Source organism: Cucurbita maxima, unplaced genomic scaffold (assembly GCF_002738345.1).
Source record: "Cucurbita maxima cultivar Rimu unplaced genomic scaffold, Cmax_1.0 Cma_Scf00022, whole genome shotgun sequence".
In the NCBI taxonomy this organism is placed as follows: domain Eukaryota; kingdom Viridiplantae; phylum Streptophyta; class Magnoliopsida; order Cucurbitales; family Cucurbitaceae; genus Cucurbita; species Cucurbita maxima.
The window spans coordinates 1,253,935-1,271,803 of record NW_019272038.1 but is presented as its reverse complement, the minus strand read 5'-3'; the positions used below and the strand labels follow the sequence as shown (position 1 = coordinate 1,271,803).

Sequence of the window (17,869 nt, the reverse complement as noted above, 5' to 3'; positions counted from 1 at the left end):
TTGGTCATTTTTATTTTATTTTTACTAATATACCCTTTAATTTTAACGTGCACGAACCTCTTTCATGTCGGCGAATTCATGCTGGTTGGACGGGTCGACATACCATGTTAGACGAACACGATTCTCTACAATGATATGATATTGTCCACTTTGAGCATAAGCTCTCATGGCTTTACTTTGGGCTTCCCAAAAGGTCTCATACCAATGAAGGTAGTATTTCTCACTTATAAACCCATGATCATTCCCTAAATTAGCCAATATGGGACTTTCATCATCCAACACCCGTTTCCACCATTTATTTCAATCTCCGTCCCATAAAAAAATTCATTTACCTTCGAAGGATTAGGAGTCGGGATTTATTGCATAATTGACCGAAACCATAAAGATTTTGCTGCGTAAAATTATGTAATTTATCGGATAGATTCGGTTTTAGCTTATTTCCATGCATAGATCAGTTATGGTCGGACACATTTATTATAATTATAACAATTATTGTTATTATTACTGAGACAACTTGAATGTATGGGCCCTAAATGATGGGCTGACCTACAAGCCCATTTTAGATTTGGGCCCTAAATGATGGGCTGACCTACAAGCCCATTTTAGATTTGGGCCCTAAATGATGGGCTGACCTACAAGCCCATTTTAGATTTGGGCCATCCCATTCCAACCCCACATTTAGCATTCAAACAAAAACATTTTTTTAATCTATAGAATAAAATAATAATTTTATTTTTAAAGAAATTTCCATTTATAGTTTTTTCGTGGAAATTAAAATATTAAAAGTATATGTCGAGGTTAGTAATGCCGTCAAATGTTGTTTTTTTTACAACGTTTTAAAAACAATTATCAAATGCATCGAAAATTACGTCAATAAAGAAAATTGCTTATTTATAAGGGTACGAAAGTAAATTCTCAACGAGCCGGATTTTTATTTATTTAGAAATTAAATTAAATAAAACAGTTAAAATATGTATTTTCAATTAATGTCATTACAAAGCATAAAACAATATTTCCAATAATCACTTTATTATTAAATAAGTAAACAAGAATATTCCCAAAATCAAAGTTGGAAATTGGAAGCAATTACGTGGATTCATTAGGGAATTTAATATATTAAATAATTGCAATGGACCACGTAAAAAATATATTAAAAATATTTATTATATATAAAAATGTGTCTGATTTTATGCATTAGGGAATTTTAGGAGGAAGGTGCTGGAATCTAAGAATTATTAGGCTATGTTGCAAGGTCGGTCCCAACCAAATCTTAGAAGGATGGTGTTACAACTCAACCCCATTGTTAGTAAATATTGTCCATTTTGATCCATTACATATCGTCTTCGACCTCATGGTTTTAAGACACGTTTATTAGGGAGAGGTTTCCACACACTTGGAATGCTTCGTTCACGCTGGGATACCGCTCAATGTCTGCCTTTGATATCAGCCTCACAATTCTAAAACGTGTCTGTTAGAGAGAAATTTCTATAACCTTATAAGAAATGTTTTGTTCCCTTATCCAACTCATGAGATCTCATATTGACCTAAAAAGATCATCTTTTGCCCATTAGGTCAATCTTTAAAGAGTCAGCCAAATGGTTTAAGTGACCAACCCCTAAAAAGAAAAGCTAAATAACGAACCTCTTCGGGAGTCAGCCAAGGTCTCATTTGGTTGACCCCTTGAGGCTTCGACCTCGAGCCTTGGTTTAGTAATTGAGTAATTAGAATTAATAAGAGGTGATTAAGGAAATTAATTAATATAGTTGTTAGTTATTGTGGGGTATTGTTAATTTTGTCTGCCACATAAAAACAAGAGAATTGGGAATGATTTTTGTGGGAATCTAAGAGGGCATTGAAGAGACAATAGCAAATATAAAGGTCTTACTCTACTTGATGCCCATACAACTCCTCCAATATCGATTATTATTTAATTTTCTACCTCTATTGATCCATTAATTTAAGTATGGGTCGGGTTCGAACATGAATTTGAAATTCGAATCTAATACTAGATGACTCGATATAACCATTACTTTTACGAGTGAAGACCTTCACATGTCCATTAAGAAGGACACCCAACATTGAATTATTCCAAATTATCTCTCTCGTTCAAATGTGATTTCGATTCAGTTAGGTATCAACGTTAATATTAAACTTTTTTGTAAGCATGCTGGCTACAACGTGCTTTCTCCAAATTGAAGAACAACCCTTTTAGTGTTTCGTTGATTCCTTTTTAAATTAGATAAAAAAAAGGTACAAAACCGAGATATATTAAGATTGCACGAACTAGAGGCACATGAGGTCGACCAGGTAAGTTTGAGCTTCGACTCATACTTGCTTCTTCTTCTCTTTTGTTAGTTCGGTGGTTCAACTCTGTATTATATTACCTTTTTACCTTAGTTAAGACTCACGTTTATCGATCAATTCAGCCAAATTACACACTTAGATACATCAAATTAGGCTAGAAAATGTCCCAACTGGGTCATCATTATTCTCAAGCATTTGGTGATACAAAATCAGCTGTCACCTGTGACTAAAATTCAATGGACATTTCTAGAAATTAAGCATATATTTCCATCATAATCATTATACCTAATAAAAAACATATAAAATAATATAATTCATGTGGGTCTTATTCCATATTTTAAAAATTAAATATAATATAAATAATAGAATCAAGAAAATCAATATTATTATTATTATTATTATTTATTTATTTATTTTTATATTTTCATTAGTGATTTTTTATTTAAATCTCTATTACTTTTTTTTTTCAATTTTGGTTTAATTATTTTTTCATGATTTCCATTCATTTGCAAGATTTTTTTTTTTTTGTTAGTCTTTTTATATTATATTTTCTCTGTATTCAATTAATGAAAAATATGTGTTTATTTAATTAATGTGGGTATTGTATGTATACACGTATGCATATAAATGTACATATGTATATGTATGTATTTGTCTAAAGTATAATTATAATGTAAGCTTGGATCTTGCATTAAATTAATAAACATATATATAATAAAGTTTAAAAATGGTATTTTATATGTGGTGTGACATTTTTTGGACCGTTTCTTATTATTCAACATTTATAAGCTTTCTATTATTTCTATGGGCTCTCCAATAGCACCAACAAAATGGAATAAAATATTAAAAAATAATAAAAAAAAGTGAAAATGTCCTGATGTGAAGTGGAACCCCACCAATTAAGATTCCAATATATATATATATATATATATATAATAACGCTTAAATTCTTAAATCAAAATTTAAAAAATAAAAAATAAATAAGTTTTTAAAAATTACTTTATTTTAATTTTTTAAAATATTAATATAAAATGAAGAATCACGGTGTTTATAAATTTAATTTTAAAATTTGGAAGGGAATATTATGTATAATATATTTTTTAATATAATGTTTTAAAATTTAATTGCTCATTATTTTCCCTATAAATAACTCTCATTTTAATTCGTTGTCTCCTCACCATCTTCTCTCTCTTTCAAATCATAAAAGAAATTCTCTCATGGCTTCCATGGCTGCCGGCAGCTGCATGTCTTCCTTCAACTTCCAATCCATCCACCCTCCAAAACGCACCGTTTCCAACTTCACCATTAGAAATATAGCCACCCCCATCCGTCCTCCATCTGTCGTTGTTCCATTGCCCGAGATCGACACTCCTGCCCACCCGAATCACGTTGCATGGACTAGCGTGCAACAAGAGCAATGGGAAGGAGAACTCTCCGTTCAAGGCCAATTGCCCCGTTGGCTGGTTCGTTTTGTTATTATTAATGTTTTAATCGTTGAACTATGTTTAGGTTTGATCTTAGATAAAACAAGTTGTCCAGAGTCTCTCTTGCGTGGACGCGATTGTTTATGGTTACATGTTAGAATTCTAATAGCTTATCAAACCTTTAATTAATTAATCGTAAGTATTGTTTACGCGTTTAATCTTCCAATAATTAATATTGATAATTTCGAAGTTATTTTGATAATTTTTTTAACTTGATGTATGACTCATGCAGAATGGGACGTACCTGAGAAATGGACCTGGAATATGGCATATTGGCGATTATAATTTTCGGCATCTCTTCGATGGCTATGCTACAATTGTTAAGCTACAGTTTGATGATGGTCGACTAATTGCAGGCCATCGCCAGATCGAATCAGATGCGTATAAAGCTGCTATGAAGAATCAAAAGATTTGTTATCGTGAATTCTCTGAAGTACCCAAGACTAATAACTTTCTTGCCTACGTTGGGGAGCTTGCAAGTCTTTTCTCTGGTGCATCATTGACTGATAATGCAAACACTGGGGTTGTGAAACTTGGCGATGGCCGAGTCATTTGCCTTACAGAAACTCAAAAAGGGTCAATAATGATCAACCCAACCACGTTAGAGACTGTGGGGAAGTTTGAGTATAGCGATTCACTTGGCGGTTTAATTCACTCAGCTCATCCAATTGTTACAGATTTTGAATTTCTTACATTGTTGCCAGATCTTTTGAACCCAGGTTATTTGGTGGTTCGTATGGAACCGGGCTCAAATGAGCGTAAGGTTATCAGTCGGGTTAACTGCAAGGGCGGACCAGCCCCAGGTTGGGTCCACTCGTTTCCGGTGACGGAGAATTACGTGGTGGTGCCGGAGATGCCATTGAGATATTGCGCTCAAAACTTGTTGAGGGCGGAGCCAACGCCGTTGTACAAGTTTGAGTGGCGGCCTGAGTCCAAAGCCTATGTGCATGTCATGTGCAAAGCTAGTGGAAAAATTGTAAGTTTATTTTTTTTCTATCCGTCTTGATGTCAAATTTAATACAAGTTTCTATAATGTTTTCAATGAAATCCAGGTAGCATCTGTTGAAGTACCATTATACATTACGTTTCATTTCATAAATGCATACGAGGAGAGGGACGAAAAGGGAAGGATTACAGCCGTGATAGCCGATTGTTGCGAACATAACGCTAACCCGCTAATCTTGGACCGACTTCGGCTTCATAATTTGCGTCAATTCACTCCCAACGATGCCCTTCCAGATGCTAGGTTTGTTTAATCTCCCTCTAATCTTAAAGGGTTTGGAATTGGGAAGGAGAGTGCCCCAATGGAGTGACTCGAGAATGTGTTTAGGTATGCATGTAGACAGGGGCATCAGTTTTTGTAACAACTTAGGTCCATCACTAGTAGATATTGTTTATATTTGGGTTTACCCTCAAGGATTTTAGAACGTGTCAGCTAGGGAGAAGCTTCCACACCCTTATAAAGAATGTTCTATTCTCCTCCCCAACTGATGTGGGATCTCACAATCCACCCCCTTTGGGGCCAATGTTCTCGCTGACACTTGTTCCCTTCTCCAATCAATGTGTGACCCCCCAATCCACCCCCTTCGAGACCCAACGTTCTTGTTGGTACACCACCTCGTGTCCACCCCTTTGGGGATCAGCCTCCCTGTTGGCACATCGCCCGGTGTCTAGCTCTAATACCATTTGTAACAGTCTAAGCCCACCGCTAACAGATATTGTCCTCTCTCAAGCTTCCCCTCAAGGTTTGTTAAAACGCGTCTGCTAGGAAAAGGTTTCCACACTTTTATAAAGAATGTTTCGTTTTCTTCTCAACCGATGTGGGATCTCACATTTCTACAACCCAATTTGTTGACTTGTTTGGAGAGGATCGATTACTGTTCATGTTGTTTTGCTTTTGCGGTCTGATTTGGTTCCATGGAGCTTTGATTTGTTTCGTGGGGTGGAAAATTCGAAGGTCTGGCTGTGCTCAGCTCAGATTGGCACGTCAAATGCTTAAATTCACTAATAGAAATGGAACTATGCAGGCTAGGAAGGTTCAGAATACCACTGGATGGGAGTGGATATGGGGAGCTGGAGGCAGCATTGGACCCAGACGAACATGGTAGAGGGTTAGACATGTGCAGCTTCAACCCTGCTTACTTGGGCAAGAAATATAGATATGCTTATGCCTGTGGAGCCCAAAGACCCTGCAATTTCCCCAACACCCTCACTAAGGCAACACTTTCATAACCATTTTCTCAATCTGAGCTTACTTTTGTTCTTCTTCCTCAATTCACTTTTTCCCTTCATTCATTTCAGATTGATTTGGTGAAGAAGAAGGCAAAGAATTGGCACGAGGCAGGTGCTATACCTTCCGAGCCCTTCTTCGTGGCTCGACCTGGTGCAACAAAAGAAGATGATGGTGAGTCGTTATATCATCATCCCTAAGTGAACAAAGCGAATAAACGTACAACCCGAAAGTTCTCGTATTTGTAATCGTCTTTGATTCAAACTAACGTAAGGCTTTGGTTGAACTGAAATGTGTTTATTTTGGATGCAGGGGTGGTGATCTCTATGGTCAGTGGGGAAGATGGAGAAGGGTATGCTTTGCTACTAGATGGATCCACATTTGAAGAGATAGCCAGAGCAAAATTTCCCTATGGTCTTCCTTATGGCCTACATGGTTGCTGGATTCCCAAGAATTAGGATCACTTCAACATCAAGTGTACCTGATTAAATTAAACGATATCAGAAAACACATATACACATTATAGGCAGCAAAAAGAGTAAAAAATACGTACTTGTAGCAACTAACAGTGCAGCTACATGTCATCGTTCTCAAGTGCGTAGGACTGCAGAAGGAAAAGATTGTATGTTCCTCGTACAAAATGTCGGCCCCTTTTCCTCATGTAATTCATCAGCTTCTCTTTTACTTGACCCTGTGAAATTAATACATACAGCTTTTCTTTCTACACTGAATGATCTAGATCATTCAACCTTATAAAGTATATATACTCACCGACAGGCATAAAAGGATTCGAAAGGAGTCAGCCTTAGATGGTATCACCCATACACCTAGGATGTTGTCTGGGCCAAGAGTGATAGGTAACTTTCAAGAATATGACGAGATAATCTTAATAATGGCATGATTTTCTTATGACTATTATAAAGAATCCACCAAAACTTATAATTTCACTTTTGTGTTGATCTACCAATTTAGAATATTTGCAACTCAAACCAATTTAGAATATTTAATGCAATAGCTCAAGCCCACCGCTAGTAGATATTGTCTCTTTGGGCTTTCCCTTTTGACTTTTCCCGGAAGGTTTTTAAAACGCATTTGCTAGGGAGAGGTTTCCACACCCTTGTAAAAAATGTTTTGTTCTCCTCCCCAACTGATGTGGGATCTCACAATCCACCCCTGTTCGAGGGTCAGCGTCCTTACTGACACTCGTTATCTTCTCCAATCGATGTGAGACTGGTCCACCTCCTTCGGGGCCCAACGTCCTTGTTGGCACACCGCCTCGTGTCAACGCCCCTTCGGGCCTCAGCCTCCTCGCTGGCACGTCGCTCGATGTCTGGATCTGGTACCATTTATAACAGTCTAAACCTACCGCTAGCAGATATTGTCTTCTTTGGGCTTTCCCTTTTGGCCTTCTCCTCAAGGTTTTTAAAACACGTCTACTAGGAAGTAGTTTCCACACCCTTATGTTTCGTTCTCCCCAACCGACGTGTAGTCTCACATTTAGTTTAACTAGGGTTTAGGGAACAGAAACAGAAACAGAAACAGAGCCTTTCTCAAAATAGGAAACAGAATCAATATTGCTGAGCAATATAAGAATAAAGCAGAATTCTCAGATATTATTCCTAAAAACAGATTCCAAAAGCAAAGTCAAGAGATTTGCCCACTTGTGCCTCGTTATTAGTGCAATCAATTGTGAATCTCATACAATGATTGAATTTGGAAAAGAATAATTCTGACTTGAATTAGTTCAAGGTCAAGAATCTTAGAGGACAAATGGGGAACACATCTATTTTTCAAATATATATTTAATGCAACTTCGCCACCATGGATTGGCCAAACTAGTAAAAGAGACCCCGTTTAATTCATGGGGATCCATATAAAATATCATACAACTTTTCTGACGTCAAATGATGGGAGTGCCCGACTTGTTCATACACTCAATGATTATCAACCGCTTGGAGCTAGACAATTTTCCAATAGAATCAAGAAGCAATCCTTGGATTATACTTGCTAACAGAAGAATCTCCATTCTTCACCAGCCCCCAAAAAGACAAAAAGAAAAGGGGAAAAGATAAGTTTTAGAGTGATCGACATTGTAACCACTCTTGTATGAGTAATGTTCTACAATAAGGAAAAGTAAAGGGAAAACCAAGCCTCAAAACAGAGTAAAGACTGTTCTAGCCCTTACAAACTTAAAACATCTCATCTGGGCGAAGATCTATCAGTTTTCGAGGTGACCAAACCACATTAAGATCACAACGAAAAATCCAATATATGGGAGAGTAAATTACCTCTCTCCATGTTGACAGGCTACTGCAGAAAAGTAAATATTCACTCTTGGTCAGTAAAAACAGCGTCGACATCATCGAGTTCGAGCAACTTGTCCATTAGTTCCTTATTCAGTCAATAGCTTCATCATCCACCCGAAACTCAATAATGTCACAACTTGGCAGTGCATTGAGATCCTACTGGAAAAACCTTTTCTTTATGCTTTGTTCCCCTAGGATCTCACAATCCACCCCCTTAGAAACCTAGCATCCTCGTTGGCACACCGTCCGGTGTCTGACTCTAATACTATTTGTAACCGTCCAAGTCCACCGCTAGTAGATAGTGTCCTCTTTGGAGTTTCCCTTCGGGCTTCTCCTTAAGGTGTTAAAACGCGTATGTTAAGGAGAGGTTTTCACACCCTTATAAAGAATACTTTGTTCACCTCTCCAACCGATGTAAGATCTCACAATTCTCGATCCAATGTCTATCCGATTTTTCCCTTTTATTTTCATTTAAGGCATTTGAACTTACCTAGTTTTGTCCCAATCTCTTATCCTTGACTTCTTACACCAATTTAAGATATCAGAAGTTCCAACAGCATCAAGAGTCAAGCCTAATATCCTTGGAGCCAATATGATCGCAAAGGTTTTGACTTGTATCTTCCATTATCAGACCCTATTTCCTTGAAGCATCATGCACATGCGCAAAATTTCTAAATTTTGTGCTTCAAAAACTTTTCAACAGTAAAAAAAAATTTACTGAAGGACCAATTTAAAACGTTATTCTGTTCTTATCTAGATCAGGAAATTCAACAGTTTCATCATATCGGGTTGAAATTTGCAATTCTAAAGTATAAGAAACCTTCTAACAAACAGTAAATTAAGAATAAGAAAAAACTTGAAGCAATTTAAAGTGATGCAACATGAACAAACCACATATATGTTAAAATATATACCTCAATAGAGCTTATAGGAAGTAGCTGAGAGAACCCCTGTCGGGTTCGGATTTTATGTTTTCTTCCCGTTACTTGGATGGTGTTTCCATGTAGTTTTATGTGGAAGTCACAACACCGCTAGTATTTCTCTTTTGGACTTCCCCTCAAAGTTTTTAAAACACGTCTTCTGGGCAGCATGGTTCTAGAAACCAAGTTAGTATTTCTTAAGTCTAAGGCTGGCTAATATAAATAACACTATATCACATAACATGAACTCATACAATATTGCAAACATATCACATGTTATTATTTCAATCAGCATACTACCATCAACAACATATTCTTAATTTAACATATATAATATCATAGCATATTCAGTAATATCACATAAAAATAAATTACATGCGGCCCAAGGGCGTTTCTTTTTCTTATCTTACGCAAGGCATATCTGACAGTGACGGGATATCGATGGTGGGACCATAGAATGTATCAAGCCCACATCGTAGACTAGTCTACAAGATTTATAACCTAGAACTCTGATACCAACTATAACGATCCTAGATTTCAGCTACCTAAAGTCGTTACCGTCATCTTAGACTAAGCTTGTATGCGGAATATAACTCTTAAAATATCATCTCTAAAATCATAATTTCAACATAAACCTAACGTCGTCATTGAAAACACAGCCATGGTCCAAGTGTTTGAAAACATAATTCATAAATAAAATTAAAAAAAAAACGACAATAATAGATAACTCAAAATATGAAATGCATAACAACCTATTCTATCCTAAGTTTAGGAATTTAAATATGCTACTAGCCTATACACGTGTATCTGGTTATGATACTATCATCAACCGCCATACAGAGCCACCTTGCTGTAGCACACTTACGGAGTATTCTTCGAAATACTCTGGCAGAGTGCTACATCATTTTGTCATATTGGCTAACATCCAAGATGGCACAGATTCAAGCACAGTACAGCTTAACATCCTTAAAACTGATTTGAAAGCCATCACCAAACATTCATCAAGAACTGCTAAGAGAATAATTCTGCAAATTAAGCTAGTAATGCGATGAAAATCATTCGAAATAGAAGAAACGACGGCTACTTACGCAGAAACAGCCTCCTTGCCGATCTTAGATTAAAGCTTTGCCTTCATTGCATCATGATCTCCCTACATATGCGCCTTCCCGCCAGCAATTTTGCAAGAACCCTGCCCATCCATATCCTTCGCACTTGAATTCCGCGACATTTTAGCTTACTTTCAAAAGTCCACAAAGATAAACTCGATGCTTCCGCGTTCAATGATGAACACAATCCATTCCCCAAAATCTTCAGAAATCAGTTCGGAGGCCACAGAGTCTGATTCAAAATGTGCAGATATATATATATATATATATATATATATATAGAGAGAGAGAGAGAGAGAGAGAGAGAGAGAGAGATGGAAGAGATGGGGGCAGTTGGGAGGCGATCAGGCATGGCGGCCTCTCCCTCTACAGCCTAAGCCTGTACAACACGAACATAATCACAAACGATATGTAGTTCATAAAAACGACATGTCGGTTGAACCATTCTGTTTGGGCGTCTTTTTCATCTTCTGGGCCTGGGTCATTGGTATCGGCATTTAGTGGGCCATATAGCCCAATGCCTTTTTTAATTAAGTATTAGGGCGTTAATTTAAAGCACTTAATTAATGATAATTATGGTTGCTTGATTTGCCGACAAGCCACCCCAACTGTCACCTTTGTCCTCCCCTTTATAAACCTTGTACCTCAAACTTTTAAATTATTTTACCTTTTAACCATACTCTTAAATTTAAAAATAAAAAAAATATAAAAAAACCAAAAATACCTTTAAGCATTTTTTTAACTATTTTATTTTTACGACCGCTCTCATTTGAATGTGGTATTGATTCACACATTTATTTTTATTGTTATTCGATTTCATTTTCTTAAATAAAATTCATAATGCTTAATTAAAAAATAATAATTATGTGGACGATGCTTGATACTTAAGTCACTATTGTTAATTGAGACGAAGATAAACCAATAAATAAATAAATAAACTAAAAGAGGACAATATCTACTAGCAGTGAATTTAAGGCGTTACAAAGATTGTGAGGATTGTCGAGAAGATCCTCACTAAAACCTGAGCTTTATAAAGATTGGGAGGACTCCCGAGATGGCCCTCATTGAAACTTCGTACCTAGTAAAGATCGTGAGGGCTCTCGAGACAATACCTCTTTAAAATAATTCACGTATCTTATAAAAGGCATTTATGGAAAATTATATAAAATTAAAAATGAAAAAAAAAAAGAGGAATTATTTAATTAAAATAATTAACTATTTAGTTGTAAAAATTGTAGTTATTTAATTTATTGGGTGGAGATAATGTAAAACAAAAGGAGTGAAAGCTGTTGACAAAGCTTCCAAACAACCATCCTATCTGGCCATTTGCCTGACAGCCCAATCCTCATTTGACTTTTTCTTTCTTTTTTTAAAATTAAAAAAATTAAATAATAATAATTATTATATAAATTAAGACAAGTGAATCTATTTATTAAAATTTTATTTTAAAACTGCATTACTATCACAAGACTATAAGATTTCATTAATTGCAATATTAACGTAAATTATACATAAATTTTGTAATTAAATACATAATAAGAGGGATTGTTTATATTATTATAAATATCTATTTTTATTTACTTTTTTAGCAATAAAAAAATTAATTTATTGTTATGTTTTTTTTAATTAATTTTAAATAAAATCAAACTAAAATAACTCTAAACCATAATAAATTGAAAATTTTAATTTTTTAAAACTGATATTTACATTTTATTATATACTAACTAAAAGACTTGATAAATATTATATTAAAAGTTTAAGATTTATTATATTTAAAAAAAAATTAAAGTAAGGATAATATTGTACTTTTATTAAAATAATATATGTTTTTTTTTTTTAAAGTTTATTGATATTTTTTAATATTAAAAGAAAATAAAAGAAAAATGAAAATTGATACCCGCTCTTTTACTTTTTAGTCCATCTTTCTCTACTCTCGACGCGCTCTGTCTGTCTCTCTCTCTTCTGCTTCTTTTTTCTTTCTCTCTCCTCCATGGCTCACCTCTTCAGAGACCTCACTCTGGGCAATTCGAAGAGGGAGTCCACTCCACCGCCGCCGTCTCCGCCGCCGTCAATTATTCCCGTCCGTACTGTCATTGCCGCTGCTGATCTTCCTTCTCCATTTGGCCAACTCGCTTCTCAACTCACCGATTCCGATCTCCGCCTCACCGCTTTCGAGATCTTCGTCGCCGTTTGTCGGACCTCTTCTGGTAAGCATCTTACGTATGCGTCTTCAGCCAACCAGCATGCAGAGTCTTTTAATCATCAACACTCTCCGAGCTCCCCTGGATTGCAGCGATCTCTCACTTCCACCGCTGCCTCCAAGGTTAAGAAGGCATTGGGCCTCAAATCTCCAGGTTCTGGCTCCAAGAAGAGTCCTAGCTCTGGCTCCAGTCAGGGAAAGTCTCGGCGGCCTTTGACTGTTGGCGAGTTGATGAGGATCCAAATGGGGGTTTCTGAGACTGTCGATTCCAGAGTCCGAAGAGCGCTCCTTAGAATTTCTGCTGGCCAGGTTTTTGTCCAATTTTCTTGTTTCATGTCAAATTCGATTAGTGTTGATCATCTTGTCCATGTGTTTTCAGTTTTTATGGCTGGACGTAAGGTATGCTGGTATTGGAGGAGTCAATTGTTTTCTCAATCTTTTTCTTATTCCTTTTTGTTCCATTTTTTATGATTGCGATGCTGAATTTCGTGTAGCTCTTCCAATTTTTGATATTTTGCGTCATGCTAAAATACGATTCAGCATGGCAGACCCAATGTAAGTGGCGATGATGATGATTTACACGTTGAAAATTGATACTAAAATGCTGGATCGGTGTTGCTGGATTACCTCGAAATTTGTAAATCGTCACGATTTTAGCTCTTGCAATAATTGAAAACAGCATCTTCATCCAATTTGAAGCATGATGTGTTTCATTGGAATGCATACTTAATTTTTGTCCATTTCTGATCTATATGTTGTTGAAAACAGGTTGGAAGAAGAATTGAGTCAGTTGTAGTTCCTCTAGAACTATTGCAGCAGCTCAAGGCTACAGATTTTACAGATCATCAAGAGTATGAAGTTTGGCAAAAACGAACTTTGAAAGTTTTAGAAGCCGGTCTCCTCTTGCATCCTAAAATCCCCGTTGATAAGTCGAACGCTACAGGACAGCGGCTAAAACAAATAATTCATGCAGCATTAGATAGGCCCATAGAAACTGGAAAAAATAATGAGCCTATGCAAGTTCTTCGTAATGCTGTGATGTCTCTTGCTTCCAGAACATTGGATGGATCACTAAACGAGGTATGCCACTGGGCAGATGGGATGCCACTGAATCTCCGACTTTATGAGATACTCCTCGAGGCCTGCTTTGATGCACACTATGAGACGTCGATTATTGAAGAAATTGATGAGCTCATGGAGCATATTAAGAAGACTTGGGGAATTCTTGGGTTGAACCAAATGTTGCATAATCTTTGTTTTACCTGGGTTTTATTTCACCGTTTTGTTGCTACTGGTCAAGCTGAACTGGATTTGCTTTATGGTGCTGAAAGTCAGCTAGCAGAAGTTGCTAAAGATGCAAAGACCTCAAAAGATTCCGAGTATGCCAAGGTCTTGAGTTCTACATTGAGCTCAATTCTGGGTTGGGCAGAGAAGAGGCTTCTTGCTTATCATGATACGTTTGATTCTGGGAATATTGAAACCATGCAGGGTATTGTATCTTTGGGGGTATCAGCAGCTCGAATTTTAGTTGAAGATGTATCAAATGAGTATCGTAGGAGGAGGAAAGGCGAGGTTGATGTTGCACGCAGCAGGATTGACACTTACATTAGATCATCTCTGCGAACTGCTTTTGCTCAGGCAAGTCATTACCTGCTCCAACATTCTCTTTAAAGTTAAAAGTGATGAGATACATAATACGTTATTACTGTCATCCAATGTTGTATCGATGACCTTTGTGACAGTAGAATTGACCTTTCATAATACAATAATCAAGGATGAGAAGAGGCTGATGTTATCTGGTGTAAGCATCAAACATCCATTGCACAATACTTTTTTGACATGGAAATTGCTGAAAATTAATGAAGAGAGACGGAGATCTTTCTTCTCTTTTTTGATTGCTGATTCATTTTATCAAGTTGGACGACCTTTATAATGTCCACAGTTTTAGTGAATGCGAAGCACCGGGGCACCTTGCCTCATACTGTATAGAGTGCATGGCTAGGTGTGCCTTTTGGCACTATGGTGCACGCCGTGCATCCTTTATAAATTTTTATTACTAAGAAAGAAAAATGGAGTGTCAATTTATGCATACAATCTCTAAGATCAAACCCTCTATTTTTTCTCTGTCCATGCTTCATAATTTTTTTTTTCATATACTAAATATTTATTATGCTTTCTATATTATGTCTTACCTCCCTAAACGCCACAAATTTTCCCCACCTCATGCTTGAGCTCTAGATCCATTTCACCTTAAGGACATCCTATGCTTTAAAAAACACTGATTCCATCTATTTTAAAGATTTAGTTTATCTATCGGAAGCCTGCAGCATCCTTTGATTATGACCAACTTTCTCATGTCAAATCTGTTGAATTTTGATTTTTTTTTTTTTTTTTTTTTTTTTTTTTTTTTATCAAGCAGAAAATGGAGAAGGCAGATTCAAGCAGGAGAGCATCAAAAAACCTGCCAAATTCTCTTCCCCTCCTTGCCATTCTTGCAAAGGATGTTGGTGATCTTGCAGTCAATGAGAAGGACGTTTTTAGTCCGATACTAAAAAAATGGCATCCATTTTCCGCAGGAGTGGCAGTGGCCACCCTTCATGCTTGTTATGGAAATGAATTGAAGCAATTCGTCTCGGGTATTGGAGAGTTAACACCAGATGCTATTCAAGTACTTAGAGCTGCTGATAAGCTAGAGAAAAATCTTGTGCAAATAGCAGTAGAAGATTCAGTGGACAGTGATGATGGTGGCAAGGCAATAATTCGTGAGATGCCTCCTTATGAGGCTGATTCTGCAATTGCCAATCTCGTTAAATCGTGGATGAAAACAAGATTGGACAGAATGAAGGAATGGGTGGACCGAAATTTGCAACAAGAGGTATGTCCTATAATTTGCATGTGTTATTATAGTATGTTGTTATTTTCCCTGCAAAGGTACTTTACGAAATAAGTTGCATGCTGATATCACGTTGAGGGATTTCTTTTTCTCATCATTCCGTTACTGCCATTCTTCTATAGCTTTATCTCCTCTCACTTGCTCTATTTTATGATTTACTTGTTTATGACATGTCAATAGCTGCAGCAGCTTGTTTCTCAAATTGAAATATATTACTAAGTGATGCTTTGCTATTTTCATTTTCTTGGATCCTCCCTCATACACGGTCTAGCATTAGTTTATAATTAAAATGATGAAGGTATTGGTTTTCTTATTTGTGGGTTTAAGACAGTCTTAATTCTCAAAAAGCGTTTTGCAATCGGACTTGCTTACTCCAACTAGTTGCTTCCGTTAATGCTTGTTTAACGTGTCTTGCTTCAATAATTCCTTGCATGGCTATGGACTGGTTGCTAGAAGGGTTTCCAAGTGCTACAATGTTAGTCCTTTTCCTTTTTATTGATTTTTTCTGTTCTATGGATGATTTTGTCTTACTATATTTCTGGGTGCTTGCTTGTGCTAGCTTTTCTTCTTTTTTTAAAAATAAATTTTGTTATCTTATTCTTATTGACCGAGTAATTTTGATTCTTTACTATGATTCAAGACATGGAATCCAAAAGAAAATCAAGGATTTGCACCATCTGCTGTTGAGGTTCTGCGAATAATAGATGAAATATTGGATGCATACTTTCAGCTGCCGATACCGATGCATCCTGCTTTACTTCCTGATTTGATAGCTGGTCTTGATAGATGTCTTCAGTACTATATAACGAAAGCAAGATCTGGCTGTGGTATCTTCTCCTGACATTAATTTACTTCTATAAGTTGATATTATCTGTTATAATCTTCTCTATTTTCTTTATCTTTAGGATCACGAAGTACATATATTCCGACTATGCCAGCATTGACTAGATGTACCATCGGATCGAAGTTCCAAGGATTTGGGAGGAAGAAAGAAAAATTACCAAATTCTCAGAGGAAAAATGCCCAGGTTGCAACATTGAATGGGGATAATTCATTTGGGATGCCTCAGATCTGTGTTCGTATAAACACATTCCATCGAATTCGAGGTGAGTTGGAGGTCATGGAGAAAAGAATTATCACTCATCTGAGGAATTCTGAATCTGCTCATGTAGAAGATTTTTCTAATGGTTTGGGGAAGAAATTCGAACTCTCACCTGCTGCTTGTGTGGAAGGAGTTCAGCAACTCAGTGAGGCAGTTGCTTACAAAGTCATTTTCCAAGATTTAAGCCATGTTTTATGGGATGCTCTGTATGTAGGGGAGCCCTCATCTTCTAGGATTGCGCCTTTTCTTCAGGAGCTCGAGCGCCACTTGCTCATCATCTCAGACACTGTGCATGAAAGAGTTCGAACAAGGATTGTTACCGACATAATGAAAGCTTCTTTTGACGGTTTCTTACTAGTTTTGCTTGCTGGGGGCCCTTCTCGTGCCTTTTCTCGACAAGACTCCCAAATAATTGAGGACGATTTCAAATTGCTCAAAGATGTATTCTGGGCGAATGGGGACGGTTTGCCATCGGAGTTGAGCGATAAGTTCTCTACCACATTAAGATGCATCCTTCCTCTTCTGCGAATGGATACAGAAAGTATCATAGAGCAGTTCAAACGCACGACAGTAGAGACATTCGGATCTTCTGCTAAATCCAGGCTTCCATTACCTCCAACATCTGGGCAATGGAATCCAACTGAACCAAACACTCTTCTACGCGTTCTTTGCTACCGAAATGACGATGCAGCTTCAAAGTTCCTCAAGAAAACTTACAATTTGCCCAAGAAGTTGTAACAGCAAGGTGAATGACAGAGATTAATGCTTGGCCAGAAATGGCGATCCTTCTGCAGGGTCCCAAAGAAGAAGATGGCAACGGAAAAGCATTCTAAAGGAAGAGTACCATCTTGTACTGCTGTTTAAGGGGCTACAGAAGAACTGGGAGAGGACTGAGCAAGATTGGCAAGAAGGTTAGTTAGATTGATATTTATTCACAATTCAATTGCTCCACATGAATATATTAGGTCTCATCATTTATAGTGCAGCTTTTGTTTACAAGGTTCTATGTTTTGGGGGGCCTTTGGCCATATCTTTGTTCATTTTTTGCACTTTTTTTTTGTTCCTCATTTTGTTCCTCATTTTGTTAATCGTATACGATGATGCCATAGGAGGTAGAATCATTATCATTATTATTCACTAGCGCTATTCTGGTATTTAGTGTGTAATATATATATAGCACCCATTTCTTTATTGCAATGGAAATTGTTTCTTATTTCTTTATAGCATATTATTAGTCCATTGTTTGCCAATATACCTTCTTTTAAACTTTATACATATCTAATATTCAAAATAGTAAAAAAAAAAAAAAAAAAAAAAAAAAAAA

The 17,869-nt window shown here is 36.6% G+C and overlaps 2 protein-coding genes across 3 annotated transcripts; both read left to right on the top strand.

Moving 5' to 3' along the window:
* Positions 1 to 257: 257 nt before the first annotated feature.
* LOC111496130 lies at positions 258 to 17,758 on the top strand. 2 transcript variants are annotated; one of them, XM_023146433.1, is made up of 6 exons: positions 258 to 281; positions 12,942 to 12,949; positions 13,319 to 14,188; positions 14,970 to 15,425; positions 16,084 to 16,270; positions 16,349 to 17,758. In XM_023146433.1, the coding sequence occupies exons 1-6, from the start codon at positions 260 to 262 to the stop codon at positions 17,281 to 17,283; spliced, it is 2,478 nt and encodes an 825-aa protein (XP_023002201.1). In that variant the 5' UTR covers positions 258 to 259; the 3' UTR covers positions 17,284 to 17,758. The 2 variants fall into 2 exon arrangements, with proteins under 2 accessions (XP_023002201.1, XP_023002200.1); XM_023146432.1 differs by lacking the exons at positions 258 to 281; positions 12,942 to 12,949 and adding an exon at positions 12,341 to 12,859.
* On the top strand, positions 3,522 to 6,476 carry LOC111496443 (carotenoid cleavage dioxygenase 8 homolog B, chloroplastic-like). Its single transcript, XM_023146883.1, is given in 5 exon segments — positions 3,522 to 3,767; positions 4,021 to 4,764; positions 4,841 to 5,034; positions 5,816 to 6,192; positions 6,331 to 6,476. Coding segments are annotated over 5 exon segments (1,707 nt in total).
* Positions 17,759 to 17,869: the final 111 nt, after the last annotated feature.

What these genes read in the sequence shown, in the direction of transcription:
- LOC111496130 (XM_023146432.1), top strand. Translation starts at nt 12,341, where the DNA reads ATGGCTCACCTCTTCAGAGACCTCACTCTGGGCAATTCGAAGAGGGAG. An exon ending in TGCGAACTGCTTTTGCTCAG is followed by an intron (nt 14,189 to 14,969) that starts GCAAGTCATTAC and finishes TTTATCAAGCAG; the next exon opens with AAAATGGAGAAGGCAGATTC. An exon ending in ACCGAAATTTGCAACAAGAG is followed by an intron (nt 15,426 to 16,083) that starts GTATGTCCTATA and finishes CTATGATTCAAG; the next exon opens with ACATGGAATCCAAAAGAAAA.